The 15,954-nt window shown below is 35.0% G+C and overlaps 2 protein-coding genes across 2 annotated transcripts; both read right to left on the bottom strand.

Annotated features, from left to right (window-relative positions):
* Window positions 1-448: 448 nt before the first annotated feature.
* LOC100246124 (probable pectate lyase 12-like) lies at window positions 449-4,841 on the bottom strand. Its single transcript, NM_001281088.1, is given in 4 exon segments — window positions 449-695; window positions 2,769-2,974; window positions 3,446-4,349; window positions 4,701-4,841. Coding segments are annotated over 4 exon segments (1,491 nt in total). The 5' UTR covers window positions 4,838-4,841; the 3' UTR covers window positions 449-451.
* Window positions 4,842-13,660: 8,819 nt separating this feature from the next.
* LOC100251231 (probable pectate lyase 13-like) lies at window positions 13,661-15,574 on the bottom strand. The gene is given in 4 exon segments (NM_001281070.1): window positions 13,661-14,125; window positions 14,229-14,434; window positions 14,526-15,369; window positions 15,447-15,574. Coding segments are annotated over 4 exon segments (1,632 nt in total). The 5' UTR covers window positions 15,569-15,574; the 3' UTR covers window positions 13,661-13,665.
* Window positions 15,575-15,954: the final 380 nt, after the last annotated feature.

The raw sequence follows: 15,954 nt of genomic DNA, 5'->3' as shown, positions 1-15,954 counted from the left end.
GTAAATAAGAGTCATATCCCACCCGAGGGAAGAAAGTCAAATAACGCGGTAAGTGGTCATGTGCATCATGTATTGTGATTCGCGAACGAGCCTCCATCTATTTATTTATGCCCATGTGTTGCTGTTGCCGGTTTGTCCATTCCCGCCGACATCCAAACACCCCATGTTGTTACTTGTTACCCCATTATTGCATAAAAGAAAAAACAAATAAAAATGGAAGAAAAAGTGATCTGAATTTGACATTTGAGGTGAATGCCCACCCATAATTAAACCCCTTATCCCCCATCTTTCCTTCCCACAAAAACCAGATTCAGTGTGAAAAGACCCACAATAAAAATAAGCTTGTTAATGCCGCCCATTTCCTTCCCACATGCCATTCATCATATTAGGTTTTTTTTTTTTTTTCTTTTTTCTGTTCCTTTAAAATCATTTGCTTTTCTTTAAGCTTCCATTAGAGAAATAATAATACACCACCATGGTTGATGGTAACGTACAAAATTAAGATAATTAAAAGAGAAAAAAACATAGGGATTGTAACTGAGGGTGGCGGTGGTGCGCCGCTCCCGCTCCCACTCCCGAATATCATCCCAAAGTAATCAGGATCATCGCTGGACCCGTGACCACCATTGTTGCTTATGCTGCTGCTGGTCCCCCCACTGCTGAACCCCGGATACGATACGCCCATGGAGTCATCCCTGTATGACAAATGATGACATCTGGTGGGCTTCACAGTAAAAATAACAAGTGTACAACAGATTCTCTTGCCCTTTTGTGGACATTTTTTTCTGAATAAAATGACAATAAATTGATGGGGGTCTCTCATGTGATTCAGTACACAAGTCTGCTTTTGAAGATGTTAATACTTTTTTGAATGTCCCTGATTTTCATACAAGGAAGCTCTATGCATGCCATCATATGAGTATACTTCATTCTCAATTGAATCCCACACTTAAAATAAAGGGTATAGGATTATGAAAAACAGAGAGTTAAAGAGAAGTTGGGGTGATCGAAATTTGAAGAGGAACCCAGTGGGAAAACTTGTGAAAAGTTGACAAGTATATGTGCAAAAAGAATCTGAATGTTGCAAAAGAATTTCTCATTTAACAAATTGCTCCTCTGGAGGCACTTGCATTGATTCAAAACAACCACAGGAAAAGGGGGTTTTGAATGCGATGAGTCGAAAGCATCAATAGGAAAACAAGAGAAAAGCATTATCAAATCTTTGTTAGTAGGAGAGTTGAAAGGCTTAGAATATTCTTGTCAGATGTCTTATGTTCCTCCATATAACCCCCCACAGGAAAAGGGGGTTTTGAATGTGATGAGTCGAAAGCATCAATATGAAAACATCAAATCTTTGTTAGTAGGAGAGTTGACAGGCTTAGAATATTCGTGTCAGATGTCTTATGTTCCCCCATATAACCCCCCCACCCCCCGGCCTCCTTCAACGCTCATACTACACAAAAGCATTTTGAAGTAAAGTGGTTCAATTCATTTTAGTAAAGGTTACTGGGATTTTTCCGTAAGGTAACAAATATCATGTTCATATCTTCTGGGTAGGGGGGAACACTAACCTAGTGACAAATAACCAAGTCTTGAAACAGAGTATGAAGAATAACACTGTTTTGAACAATAATACCACCTAGACACAAGAGTATGGAAATAGGGAAGGGTTTTAAAGGGCAATGAACAAAGTCCAGGACTCGAGGGGCAAAAAGTCCACAAACAAGTACTCTCCTCACCCATTTTTAAAGCAATCAGTAGGTTGAGTACAGGACCTTGAACCCAAGTTGTGTAGAGTCCAGTTAATTTCAGACGTGGGGGTGGGGGGGGGTCCAATGCAGTTGCATAGAATAAGTGGATCCCACATCAATTGGCTGGAAAGCAAATTGTAAAGAATCTAATGAGTCATACTCCCCTACTAACCACCCAAATTCTGACCTGGGCTTTTGCCCTATAATATTCAAAGCAAAAGGCCAATCCTACCCACCTCGCTCTTCACCCACTTTTTCTCTGTTTATACACATGCATGCATGCCCTGTTCTCTCTCTCTCTCTATTTTCACAGTTTATGGCATGGCCATCCCAGTCCTAGTCCAAATTCAACCTCACCCCTTTTTGAACATCTTAGTGATTTTCCACCCAAAATGGGTGCTTTGGGAACATGAAAAAAAAGGGACCTTTAGATTTACTCTTTTCGAGGGTTTATAGCCCCTGTAGGGCATTAAGGTCCCTTCTTTTAAAGGGGAGAGAGAGTGGGTCATTAGGAACAGAAGCCACTGGGGTGGGCGCGAGTGTACTCCCAAGAATATGAAAAGACTGGCATTTAATTTTTTTACATGGGAACAACAGGACAGAGCAGGGGGACTAAGACGACTCTACTGTAACTCTGCTGTTTGATCAGTTGGATTCCCAAAACACGCATGGTCACGTGTTCCCATGGAAGTAAAAAACCTAAAAATCGAATAGGAGTAATATTTCTATGAGGTGCGCCCAGGTTGAAAATAAGAGTGGACATAACATAATGATTCCAACCGCAAACCCCCACCCACTTGCCTGACAAATCCAGACATGAAAGCTGCTAAGGAAGTACGGCCAGCAGGGATGGAAAAGACAACAAACACCCTTGAAACTAGACCGTTGAGAACCACAGGAGGTAAAATTTAGAACTTGGAGAGACAATTAAAGTGACAGGTAATTCGGTTATAAAATAGAGAAGAAAAGAGAGAGATAGAGAAGAGGGGGGTTAAGGGGGGGAAGTAGGGTGGGTACCTGGAGCCACTGAGGGCGCCGGCGTTCATGGTGAGCTGCTGAATGAGAGCGGCGGACTTGGGCTCCACACTGGAAGCCTTGGCGTACTGAGTGCTCAGCCCTACCCCTGATGGCACAAAGAAAGCTCCATTTACCATTACGTCCCCTTCTGTCCTCCAGTTCCATTCTGCCCAATCCTCCTCGTCTGTCTCCACGCGCTTTGTCACCTGTTCCCCCACCCACATCATCATTAAATTAATAAATTAATAAAATTATTATTATAAGCAAAAAGTATCATCAACAAGATCCAACGCTCCCTCTCTCACTCAAGACAACTATTTCCACCGCTATCATACATGCACCCGCGCCACCCTCCTCAGTCCGCACTGCCTCCTCATTTATTTATCAAATCGCCAGTACCGATCAATTAATAACCACTACTGGCGCGTGTTACCCACACGCCAGATAGCAGACCAATTCCTAAAGAACAGAACAGGGGTGGTGCAGTGAGGATTCTTAAGTAGGGCGCCGGAGCGAGTGGACGTCAAGCGCCGAATTGTCGTGTGGGATAGATAATGTTACGTTGGAACACAGTCAAAACACAGGGGTCACGATACTTTCCTGCTATCATTAAAGAATAATTACCCCTTTTCCGGGATATAAAAATTATTAGTTATAATTGTTATTTTTTTTTTTACCTCCTTGGCGTTGATGTCCCCAGGCGCAGTATAGCGATTACCCTGGCTGTTGATGGTGGGGTTGGCGCTGCCGCCAATGGCATACATCTCCCACTGGGTGAAGTCGTTGTTGACCACGTGGATGTAGCCACGCCGGCAGCGAGGCATACGCTGCACCAGCCCCTCACCGAAGTGGTTGAAGGCTATTGTCACCTGCATCCCGGAGTCCGGCGAGTACTTGTCGTCGTGCCCTAAAAGCATCACCTCGTCATGATGGGAGAAGTAGTTGTTCGATATGGTGATCCCGGTCGAACCCATTATTGCATCAATCAATCCATCCCTACAGTATGACAGCGAGCAATGGTCGATCCAGATCTTCCTCGACCCAAATATGGAGATTCCGTCGCCGTCCGATTTCCCACGCCATCCCACGTGTGTGGGGGATGATCGGATGTCGGCGTTCCCAGAGGGCACACAGTGGTGAACGTGGACGCCGTGGATGATGACGTTGCTCACGTACTGCAGGGTCATGCAGCCCCTGCCGGTGATGTGCACATTGGCTCCGCGCCCGTCTATGGTCTTGAAGCTGTTGACGATGAGCTCGTACTTGAGTTTGATGAGCATGTTGGTGGAGAAGGTAATCCACAGGGGTTGAGTCTGGATCACAGCGTGCCGGAGAGTGCCCGGAGCGGGGTTGATGGGGTCCTCGTCGGAGGAGTCGGTGACCACATAGAACTGACCGCCCTTGCCGCCCATAGCGTCTAGGCCGAACCCAATGCCGCAGTCGGCGAGGCGCTGCCGGTTGTTTTGCCAGTTGGGGTCGCACCGCCAGCAGTCGTCAACGGGGTTACCGGTGAGACACGACGACCCATCGTTTTCCTGTACAGAGAGCACTTGTCTTCTCGATATGGATACATTGAGTCTCCTGCAAGGAAAAAAACATAAGTTAATAAATGGCCCGTTTGGTTGGTAAGAAAGTGTTGGAAAATAAATGGAAACGGGACTCAAATCGTACTAGAAAGCAACACCATTCAATGAGAGACTACGAAAATTGAACTTGAGTGTTTTCTTCCCCTGTTTTCCCCGCAACTAAAATGGTAAAAATGAGCCAAACCCAGATGGTCTTCAGATTTTGGGGAAAAACAGGGGAAAACAGAGCATCAAAACCTAGAATAAGCCAAACGCCAAAGAAACATTTCCCTTCTCCTGGATCAAAACCCAGAATGTAAAACCCTGCAATGTGCAAAACCCAGGTGGGATTTCTTACGAATACTACCTTTGAACTTCGTCAACAACAACTTCAGGGTTGGGGTGCTGATGGGGGAGAGTGAGATTGAGGTTGAGAGTGGCTCTGATAAGAGGGGAGAGAGAGCAGAGGAGGCATAATAGCAGAATGCAGGTATTAGGAAGCATCCTTGGCACAACAACAATGGCGATGGGTATATGATTACTGTTGCTCCCGTTTCCTCCTGCTGTGCAAAGGACTCAGAAAGAGACGTTCCGCCGTAGAAATGCACCTCAGGAGGCTACAATTTTTGGGAGAACGTGAAGTTCTTAGAGAAAAATAATTTTAAAATAGTGAAATCAATTTAAAACAAATATAAAAAAAAAATACAAAACCCATGTAAGCAATCGCAGCGTTTTGTGGGTTTAATTTATTTGTCGAAGAAGAATAAGAAGAAAGGAACAAAAGAGGGCCCTAAGGTGCGATGATGGACACCCATGGAGGTTAGCGAGGTAGGAGGAGAGAGAGGGAGGCTTCTCTCTCCCTAAGCTTGCAGTTTCCCTCAGTAATTCACATTCCTATCTTGCTTCCTAAACATTCTGGGAGACGCAAGCCAAAGGAGCGAGAGAGTGAGAAGGTGGCTTATCCAAAATGGTGAACATTCTCCCCCAACTCTCGTTTTGCTGCTGTTAAATTTTCCTTCTGTTCAAGACTCTTCCATCTCATGGATGTAATATTTTGAAATGCCTTTGGGAGGATTTTTCTTAATTACCAGTTTTTTTTTTTTTTTGGGATGCTTCTATTTTGATATATTATGTACATGGAAAAAAATAATCAAAAGCTGCAATCAAAGTCAAGATTATCATTTTCAAACAAATAATTTATATTATAAAATTTTCATTAAATATAAAATAAAATATTACTTGTAAAAAAAAAGTAATAATCTTTTAATTATTATTTTAAAATTTTTAATCTTAATTTTTTTTAAAAAACCAATCCAAAACTTACAAAAACTCTTACTAAGTTTAAAATTTAGTTTTGAGCTTCTCAAAAAATAATTCAAAGAGGCATTAGTTTATTTGGAAAATTTTGGATTTCTTCCAAAGAAACATTGGGAAGATCAAAGATGTATGAAACATTAGCTTTATTGAGAATGCTTTGAGCTACTGTATTGTGTTTGTTGACAATTTTGTTTTTTTCATTTGACCATTTCAAGACAGTGAGTTATTTTTTCCATTGAAGATTTGAATATTATCATAGGTAAATTTGAAAAAAATTGTTATTTTATTTTAATAAGATAGGGTTAAATAGGAAATTTTAAAATATAACTAAAACGTCTTAATTAATTTTTGGTAACTTTGAGATTTTATTTTTATTTTTTAAAAATTCTTAATTAATTTTTAGAAAATTGATATTTTATTTTTAAAAAAAATTATTTTCTTAATCAATTTTTGATAAATTAATATTTTAATTTAAAAAAAAATTCAACTGCTCTTAGTCCTATATATACTCTATCTAAATATTTTTTTATGTTAAACACTTTAAGAGAACTAACAAATTTACCACATCATTCCTAATTTCTTAAGAAAGAATTGGATTGAATTATGAATTATTAGAAGAATCTGCATCCCCTTGGAGGCTAAGAGGAATCTAAAGGTGTTGATTTATATTCCCTCAAAGGTTGGGAGGAATATGAAGGTACTATGCGAACATGAATCAAAATAAAAGTGTTAAAGAATAAATATTTATGGTAGAACGGTCACATAAATTTGTATACTTTGATTTTAAATGGTGGATAGTGGATTAGCGATTTTAAACCTTATAATTTTTATTTATTTATTTCCGTAGTTAGCATGAAGATTTTCTACTTAAAAATTATTGTGTCCTTCATTGATCTTTGAATACTTTGATTATCCTTAATATCTTTAAGTTTTAATTTGGCTAAATTTATTCAACTCGTATATTATAATCTTTAAAAACACTTATTCATCTCATGATATGATCTTATTGCACAAAAGGTTTTTCACATATTTCAAAGATTTTGTTTTTTTAAGCAAGAAAAGTAAAATAATTGTAAAGTTAAAACTATATTTTATTTTATTTTCAAGTCACTGAAAATTTGCCTACATGTACTTTTCTATAATTTGGGAAGAAAAATTATTTAGAAATATATCTTCCCTTTAGTATAAAAAATGAAACAAAAGTACTCTAAAAACAAAGCTATGTGAGTGGCAAAGGTTGTGGATCCTATACAATTCAGTCAAAGAAATAAACCCAAAGTTGCTAGTTGGGACCCTATGTAGTCCTCAGGATATGTTTGTTTCCTTTCCTAAAATGGGAAAGTACAAGAAGAAAAAAAAGTAAAAGAGAAATTCAAATGAAAATTAAAAAAATAAATTTAAATTTAATAAATTATTTTTTGTACATTATATTAAATATATTTTATTTATATAAAAATTAAATAATTTAAAAATATATAAACTTCTAACCAACTTTAATTTTATTTATTTATTTATTTATTTTATATTTTTCATCATAAAAGTAAACATAAAAAAATCATTTTTATTGACACTTTTTTCCTTTTCTTAATATTTTTATTAATCAAACATAGTATAAGATTGCAATATATTGAGCTTTGAATAATTCATTGAAAACAATAAAATTGGAAATAAATTTTAAATTAATAAATTATTTGTATATGCTATTTTAAATTCATTTCATTCATTTTAATTCTTATATGTAAAATTTAAATAATTTAAAAATACATAAAAAATTTAACTAATTTGAATTATATTTTATTTTTCTTTCTTATTTTCTATAATAAAATCAAATACAAAAAAAAAATGCATAGCTGATAACATTTTTGTTTCCTTAATACTTTCTTGGAATCAACCATAATATATTTCTAACAAAATATTCAATTCAAGAAACCTTATACTTTCTCGGAATTACGCTTACTTATTTTTTTAGTACAAGTAGCTACGAGGTTTGCTATGACTTTTTACTATCATCCGACGTTTATTGAGGCTTTTGCTTCTATTCAATACATAGTGACTTAAGAGAACTTCGGTTGGTTAATCTGATCAGTTCATCAATGGTCGGCAAGTATGATGGTCCTAATGATGATCCTTCACGTATTTCGTGTATATCTCACCGGTGGATTTAAAAAACTTCACGAATTGACTTGGGTTACAGGTGTGATTCTGGCTATATTGACCCCATCTTTTGGTGTTACTGGTTATTCTTTACCTCGGGACCAAATTGGTTATTGGGCAGTCAAAATTGTAACAGATGTACCTGAAGTTATTCCTGTAGTATGACCACCTTTGGTAGAGTTATTATGCAGAAGTGCTAGTGTGGGACAATCCACTTTCACCCGTTTTTATAGTTTACACATTTTTGTATTACCTAGCACATGGAGTAGTTGTGATTATTATTAGTCTTTGAAATGTGCCTTAAAACCAAAAAAGAAATTAAAATAAAAAATAAAAAAATCAAACACTAATCAATGAAATGGGACCAAGCTAATTAAACTACTTTTGTCAACCGAAATTTGCCTGGTGGGCAGGATCCATCCACCTACTTCCTGTTTTATTTTGGTCATGTGCTGCTTGGACTTGCATATGATGATTTCGTATCATCCTCCTCAGAGCCCAGAGGCACTTGACTTCATGGAGTTGAAAATTAAAGTAATACTGCATGGTAATGTGGTCTTAAGCTCATAATTATGTCCCTTAACCTTCTTGTAATGTGGATGGTTAGGCAATGCTATGATATGGAACATCGGGTTTAATCCGAAGTCATATTTTGAACACTGGAATAGAGAATAAGAATGAATATTTGAATTATTCTTTAAAACGGTAATAAAAATAAAAATAAAAATAAAAATAAAAATATTATGGAAATTAAAATTTTATTTTTCATGTTATTATGATTTACATATCAACGTAGTCTAAAGCATTGCAAATTATAAATAAGAGTAAATTGATTGGTTGGTAACAATGATGCAACTAATGTCCAGTCTTTTTCTATTATTTTCAAGTGAAGGGCTATTCGATTGCATATGGGGTCAGAGGAATTTTTTTTGCAGCTTATGAAGCTATTATTGATGCTTTGTTCCATTATTGCAAAGTGTTGATAATGATAATATTTTTTTTTTCCCTATCCATATTTTTATTATATATATTAAATTTATATAAAAAAAATACTATGGAATAATATTTAGACAGAGAGGAGAAGAAAAGGGTAATAAAAAAAAATGATTGATGCTTCATTTTAGGAGAAATGCAGAGAAATGCTTCTCACCTCCTAAAGGGCAAATTGATAGAAACAGAGCATTGAAGAATTGTGGTTAGGCAGATGACTGCAATTAAAGCTCTAGTCCAAAGGATAAGTGCTTTTCTTGACTATGGAGATATCGCCAAGACTTCTGTGATACACATTCTTTCTAATGCTGGCGTCTTTGAATTTATTGTTGGTATTATTTTTTTCTTTTCCAAACCGATGGCTTGACAAAAGATTCAATTTAAGAGGCTTGGGTTCATTTTCTATACAATGTCATTTTCTTGATTTTTTTGTTTCATAAAAATGGTGGAACATGTTTTGTATAAATATATGTCTTATCTTCAATAAGATAAAGTTTGGAATGAATATAAACGGATTAGAAAGATATTTGACTTTTTTATTTTTTTTAAAAAAATCTTAAATTAGGTTCAAGTATTTGTCTAGTTGATTCTACCTTTTTTTTAAAAAACTTTGGAAAAAATTGAATTTAAATAATTGGAACGGGATTGGGATGGGAATGACTCATTTCCAATCTACCTATGATCATCCTCGATCCGTTATCCCTCCCTTTTATGTTAATTTGCATTGGGAGAATTACCCAAAAGGGTAGGCTGGGTAAAACAATTATTAGAAAAGGTGGTATCTTTCAATAATTATTGGGGAGGACTTTAGTAAGCTTAATATACCAAAACTGTCCTTTAACTAAAACTTTTAAAATTCAAAGCATTTAAAGCACTTCACTTTATTTGTCAATATATTTATGGTACATGGGTCCCACATTTATTGTAATTATTGATATTTAAATTTTAAATCAAAATTTTGGGTTTAACCCTTACAATTATATATAATTTTTTATTTAAATTTACTATTTAAAACAAAAATACTTTTTAAAAATATTTTCAAAATATCATTTATTGTTTTTTTACCTTTTTTATTTTTATTCTAATTTTTAATTTTATGAAGAAAAAAATAAGTTTTATAATTATATAATAAAAATGATGATTTTTTCATATATATATATATATATATATATATATATATATTATAATTTTAAATTGATAAATTATGTTTTTGTATTAAATTTAAGGAAGATAAAATATTTAATTTTTCATTCAGATTCTCTAAAAATAATAAAAAAATGATAGAAAATGTTTAATCATTTTTTATTTTTATAATAAAATAATTTTAAAAAATTTATATGATTTTTTTTCCTTTGCATAGTGTTTTTTTTTTAATTTTCATATAAATTTTTTTTCTCAATGTATCGAGTGGATGATGTTAATATATTTGATATGTTGAATATTAATAAGGTATAAAAGGTGATCCTTAAGATTATTACTTTTATTATATAATACAAGCACAACAAAAATATGTTATAATTACAATATAAATACACTTACATTACAATACATTACAACAAAACCTAATTAAGAAATTTATGAATTTTTTTATAAAAATGGTAATTTTGTATGATCATACCATATTTCACAACATACCTATATCATAAATAATTTCTGAAATCAAATAAAATACTAATTTGAATTCACGTAGTTTATATATATATAAATTATTAAATAATTTCAAAATACTAAATAAATGTTGTTAATATATTAATACGATGTGTTTATAGGGTATGAATAAACATTTTTAAAATTATTACTTTTATAATGAAATATAGGTACGACATAAATGCATTATACTTACAATATAAATATAATATCATTACAATATATTATAACATAATTTAATTTATTTTTATTTAATTTTTTCACGTGCTATATCACCCAATGAATAATTGTGAGTTATTCCATTTAATAGGTGTGTGTTAGTCAATTGAATATTTATATATTATTCAATTGATGAGTGCTTGTAAAAAATAATTATTTATTATATTATGATAACAAAGTTTTTAATTGCATGTTTTATATATAAAACGATATAATAACTTTAGGATATGATTTTTATTTATGAGATATTAAAAATTATTTTTTTTACAAGATTTTAAAAAAAATCTCAATTTAAAAAAAAATAACAAATTTTTAAATAGTTAATTGTTCAAAAGTGATAACAATTTTTTCAAGTTGAAAAATATACCGTTGATTGCCTATCAACATGTACTTATCATCATGTATGGGTCCCACATCATTTATCAACTTGTACTTATCATCATATATGGGCCCCACATTATTGACAATTTCAATTTATTTATAAATAATATAAAAAACATATTAAAGGGTAAAATTGTTTTTTAAAAGAGTGAGTCTTCATAATCATTATTTTTTCTAACTCACCCTTTTGGATAATTCTCTCATTTGCATTTAGGCTTATAACTCATCCAAATGGTATCGTTATTTTCTAGAATTTTAAGGTAAACATAAAATATGACCTTTTAATTTATTCTTAATAATTTTTTATCATATGACCATTTAATTAATTTTTAACAATTTTTTTTTATCATATCCTCTAAAAGCAAAAAAGAAATAATAATAATTCTTTAAATGTGAAAAATGAGGTAGTAAGATAAAAATAAGGCATAAAGGCAAGCTGACGCATAAATAATTGTAACGTAAAAGAAGTAATACATAGTGGGTAATGATGTGTTTTGTTTTATAATAGGACACTGAGTTCAACATTGATTCATAGGGTTGAAAAAGCATGGAATGATGTCCCATATTTTTTCTTTCAGGCCTTGATTTTTGGGCAAAAGATCGCGATTTTGGGGATATCTTAACATTCAAACAACCATCATATGCTTGGTTCATACCCCACTTCCCACCCATGCGCTCCCACAAAAAGAAAGAAATTATTAGCCTTTGTTTCACTAGATAGCAATATAACAAAATAAAAAATAATTTAATTTTTTATGTATAAATAAAATTTTATTTATTTATTAATATATTATATTTGTGAAGCAATATGATATGTATATTGAATCCAAATTTTGTAAGTTTTAAGTTTTTTTAAAAATTGATAATTTAATATGATATCAGAGTTTGATTTGTCAGCAGATCGAATCATATTTCCGCAATTTACATATTTGTTTTTCATTTGATATTTTTTTTCTCTAACTTGTAGTTCTATGGTATCTTTTCACGTGTAAGTATGAAACCACATGCGAGCGAGGATGCTAGAGAGTATAATATGCATATTGAGCCCAATCAAAGTCCTAGGTCTCTTCTGCTACCCGATCTTATCCAATCGGCTTTGAAGTGATAATTATTATGATACAAACAAGACAAAGAGAGGCCGAGTGTAGGAGATAATCTATATTCTTACTTCTATACTAAAATTTAGACATAAATTTGTATATCATATTTAAATTTTCTTCAAAATGATTAATTTCATACAAAATCAAGAATTATTCTTTAATAGGTAGATGAAGTTTAGGATAAGGACTCGAGACGTCAATAAAAGTGGCAAATGTGAAGCAAAGGTGAGATGCATTGCCTAGAGACACAAAAAAATGATGGAAAAAAAGAAAGAGGGGAGTTAGACGTTAGATGGGTTATGACTTATGGGTGTGGTTTAAAGGTACCAAATCATAACTTTTAAGAAACATAGGGAGGTGCCATTTGCCTAATGAAAAGGGTTTTCTTTTCTTATCATATTTTTCCTTTTTCCCTTTTCCATAATGGAGTTTGGTGACTAGAGTGATGAGAGCTCTTATTTGTAACCAGACAAGTTGCCATCAATCCTATATGTAAAAGTCTGATAGAACTTAGAAGATATACCCATAATCTACGTCATTTTCCTCTTTTATTGGTTGGCCTCCCTCCTCAATAAATATACAAAGCAATACAATCAAAAGTTAGGCTTAAAATTTGAATTTAAGATGAGATTTGGGAGAAATCTTTGACTTTTGGGTAATAAAAAAGATTGCTTTTAATTTTAAAGGTTCATCCACATGGTTGGTTTCTTCTTCATCCTCGGTGGCTTTGATTTTTCATACTCGGATTATTCCCTTTTTGCCTATTTGCATGTTCAAGTTGCGTTTGATTTCACATGCAAATCGATTTTTCTTTGTTGTCAAAATGTTGCTTTTCTACCTCATTTTCTTTCCATTTCCACTACTTATTTTTTAAATCAAAGATAAAGCATGTTCTCAAACGATGCTTGTTTGACGGAAAGTTTTTAATTAAACATTTTATAATACGTGTTTCATGTCTTTATAAGAAACTTTAATTTTTCTAATTTTAATAATGGATCCTTTAGTACATAGGAATAAAAGTAAAAATAGGACGAGAATGAAGATAAATCATTGTGCGATGATGAAGGAAAATCAAATTTTAGTAAAACCGAGATTTGGTTTTATATAAATAATTTTTTGTTAAAAAAGAGGAACATAATTGATTTATTATGACATCTCGCATAAGATAGGGAAAAATTTTTTGACGTTATATAAGTATAGACTCCTTTTAATCTTATTGATGCATTTTAAAGTCGTGAGAGTCTTTTTTGGGTTTAAAGCGAATAATATTTTATGGCTGGATGCAGATCGTTACAAATGGTATTAAAGTCGATCACAATCCCAGTACAGGGGTTTGGGGGAAAAGTTCTTGATATTATATAAATATGAACTCCTTTTAATCTTGTAGACATGTTTTAAAGTGATGAAGTTCTTTTTGGATTTAAAGCGGATAATATTTTCATAATTAGGTGCAAGTCGTTATATTTACAATTCAAATTCACAATTCTAATCTTTTAAATCAGATCCATCCTTTTAATGTCTAGGTTACAATGGTAATATACAACAACCATAGTTGATAATAAAGTACAGGAATAAAGTAACAAAAGGAGCTGAAAGAACGGAGGTGGTTGATGGAGGTGGCAGCCGCGGTGCACCGCTCCCATGTGTCATTCCAAAGAAATTCCAATCACCATAATTGGACCCAGAAGCAGCAGCACCACCACCATCACCATAATTGGACCCAGAAGCAGCACCACCACCAGCATAACCGGGATTAGCCCCAGCAGCAGCAGCACCACCACCATCACCATAATTGGACCCAGAAGCAGCACCACCACCAGCATAACCGGAATTAGCCCCAGCACCACCACTGTAGGACCCTAGACCACCATTATCCCCGTTAGTTCCGCCAACATTGGGTACTGGATCATTTGGTACGCCATTGGGTACTTGACTATTCGGTATGCTATTGGGTACTTGACCATTTGGTATGCTTCCAACTACACTGCTTATCCAAAAAATAAATAAAACAATTATTTCACACATTTTGAAGAAACGAATTAAATTTAAGAAGGTGAGAAGCTTGGAAGAGGCTGACATTGACATACCTGGTGGGAGGAAGGGCACCGGCATTCATGGTGAGTTGATCAATGAAGCCTGCAGATTTGGGCTCCACGCTAGAAGCCATAGCAAACTGAGCACCCAAACCATCGCCAGAGGGCACAAAGTATGCGCCGTTGACCATTATGTCTCCCTCTGTTCTCCAATTCCAACGTGCCCAATCTCCATCTTTTGCATCCATACGCCTCGTCACCTTGTATACATATCCACATTTTATAAATGAAAATGATCGACTAGGATTAGTAGAAAAAAACAAAGTGATGAACCAGGTGACTTGAGTCTACCTCCTTGGCATTTGTGGACGGTGGTGCTGTGTAACGGTTGCCTTGGCTATTAATAGTAGGGCTTGCGCTGCCGCCAATGGCATAAATCCCCCATTGCGTGTAATCGTTATTCACCACGTGGAAGTACCCCCGCCGGCACCTTGGCATCCTCTGCTCCAGCGCCTCACCGAAGCGATTGAAGGCCACCGTCACTTGCATCCCATCATCCATCTCGTCGCCGTCGCTTCGACCCAGGAGCATCACTTTGTCATGATGCGAGAAGTAGTTGTTTGATAGGGTGATGGCGGTGGAACCCAATGTGGCATCGATCAGGCCATCCTTGCAATAGGAGAGGGAGCAGTGGTCTATCCAGATGTACCTTGACCCCATGATGGATATCCCATCACCGTCCGATTCCGAGGGGACACAATGATGAAGCTGAATGTTGTGTATGATAACATTTGTAACGTATTTGAGGCCAATGCAGCCACCGCCCGTGATTTGAACATTTGCGCCTCGTCCATCGATAGTCTTGTAGCTGTTTACTATAAGCTCTCTCTTGAGTTTTATCAGCATATCACTGGAGAAAATAATCCAAAGTGGCTCGGGTTTGGTGACAGCGTATCGGAGCGAACCCGGATTCCCTGAGTCGGAGTGGTCAGTGACCACATAGACTTGACCACCTTTGCCACCAACTGCTTGCTGACCGAACCCAATCCCACATTCGGCCAGATGTTGGCGATCAGCCTCCCAATTGGGGTCGCACCTCCAACAGTCATCGATGGGGTTGCCGGTGAGACATGAAACCTGGTCATTTTCATGGACACCCAGTAAGCCCCTCCTTGCAAGAGACGCATTCAGTCTCCTGCAACAATCAACATAAACAATGGACAAACAAAATGGGGTATACTGTCAACTGTCAAAGATTAAGCTACACTTTACCTTTGAACTTGTAGAACCACAGCTTCAGGATTGGGGTGTTGATGGGGGAGATCAGTGGCTGTTATAACGGGGCAGAGGCAGCCCAGAAGGCATATAAAGACAATGTGGGTGTTACGAAGCATCTTCCCCAGCAAATAAATCCCAGCGTCCAGTGAAAACGCATACGGAAAGCTGTAAACTTTGAGAAAAAAACTTGATGTGTTTATATAAGAAGAAGATTGCAACACTGTAACATGAAATGGATATGTTAATGTTATCTCAACAAAAAGAAGATGGATAAAGTGATATCTTCATATATTCTTTACTTGTCGAAAAATCATTCCAGGGCAATCCTAGGGACCAACTTCTTCTGAAAAAGAGGTTACTTCTGTCTGAGCTGACAAAAGGGGTTTAAACCATTGTTAGGATCAAAGAGAACAAACACACAACCGTTCACAGGCCCCTTTAGATTAAAAGACCCATTTAGGAACAAATCCCAAGGAGTAGTGATTTGAAGTATAAAGTATTT

The sequence above is a fragment of the Vitis vinifera genome, chromosome 13 (assembly GCF_030704535.1).
Source record: "Vitis vinifera cultivar Pinot Noir 40024 chromosome 13, ASM3070453v1".
Lineage (NCBI taxonomy): Eukaryota > Viridiplantae > Streptophyta > Magnoliopsida > Vitales > Vitaceae > Vitis > Vitis vinifera.
This window is presented reverse-complemented; position numbering and strand designations above follow the sequence as displayed.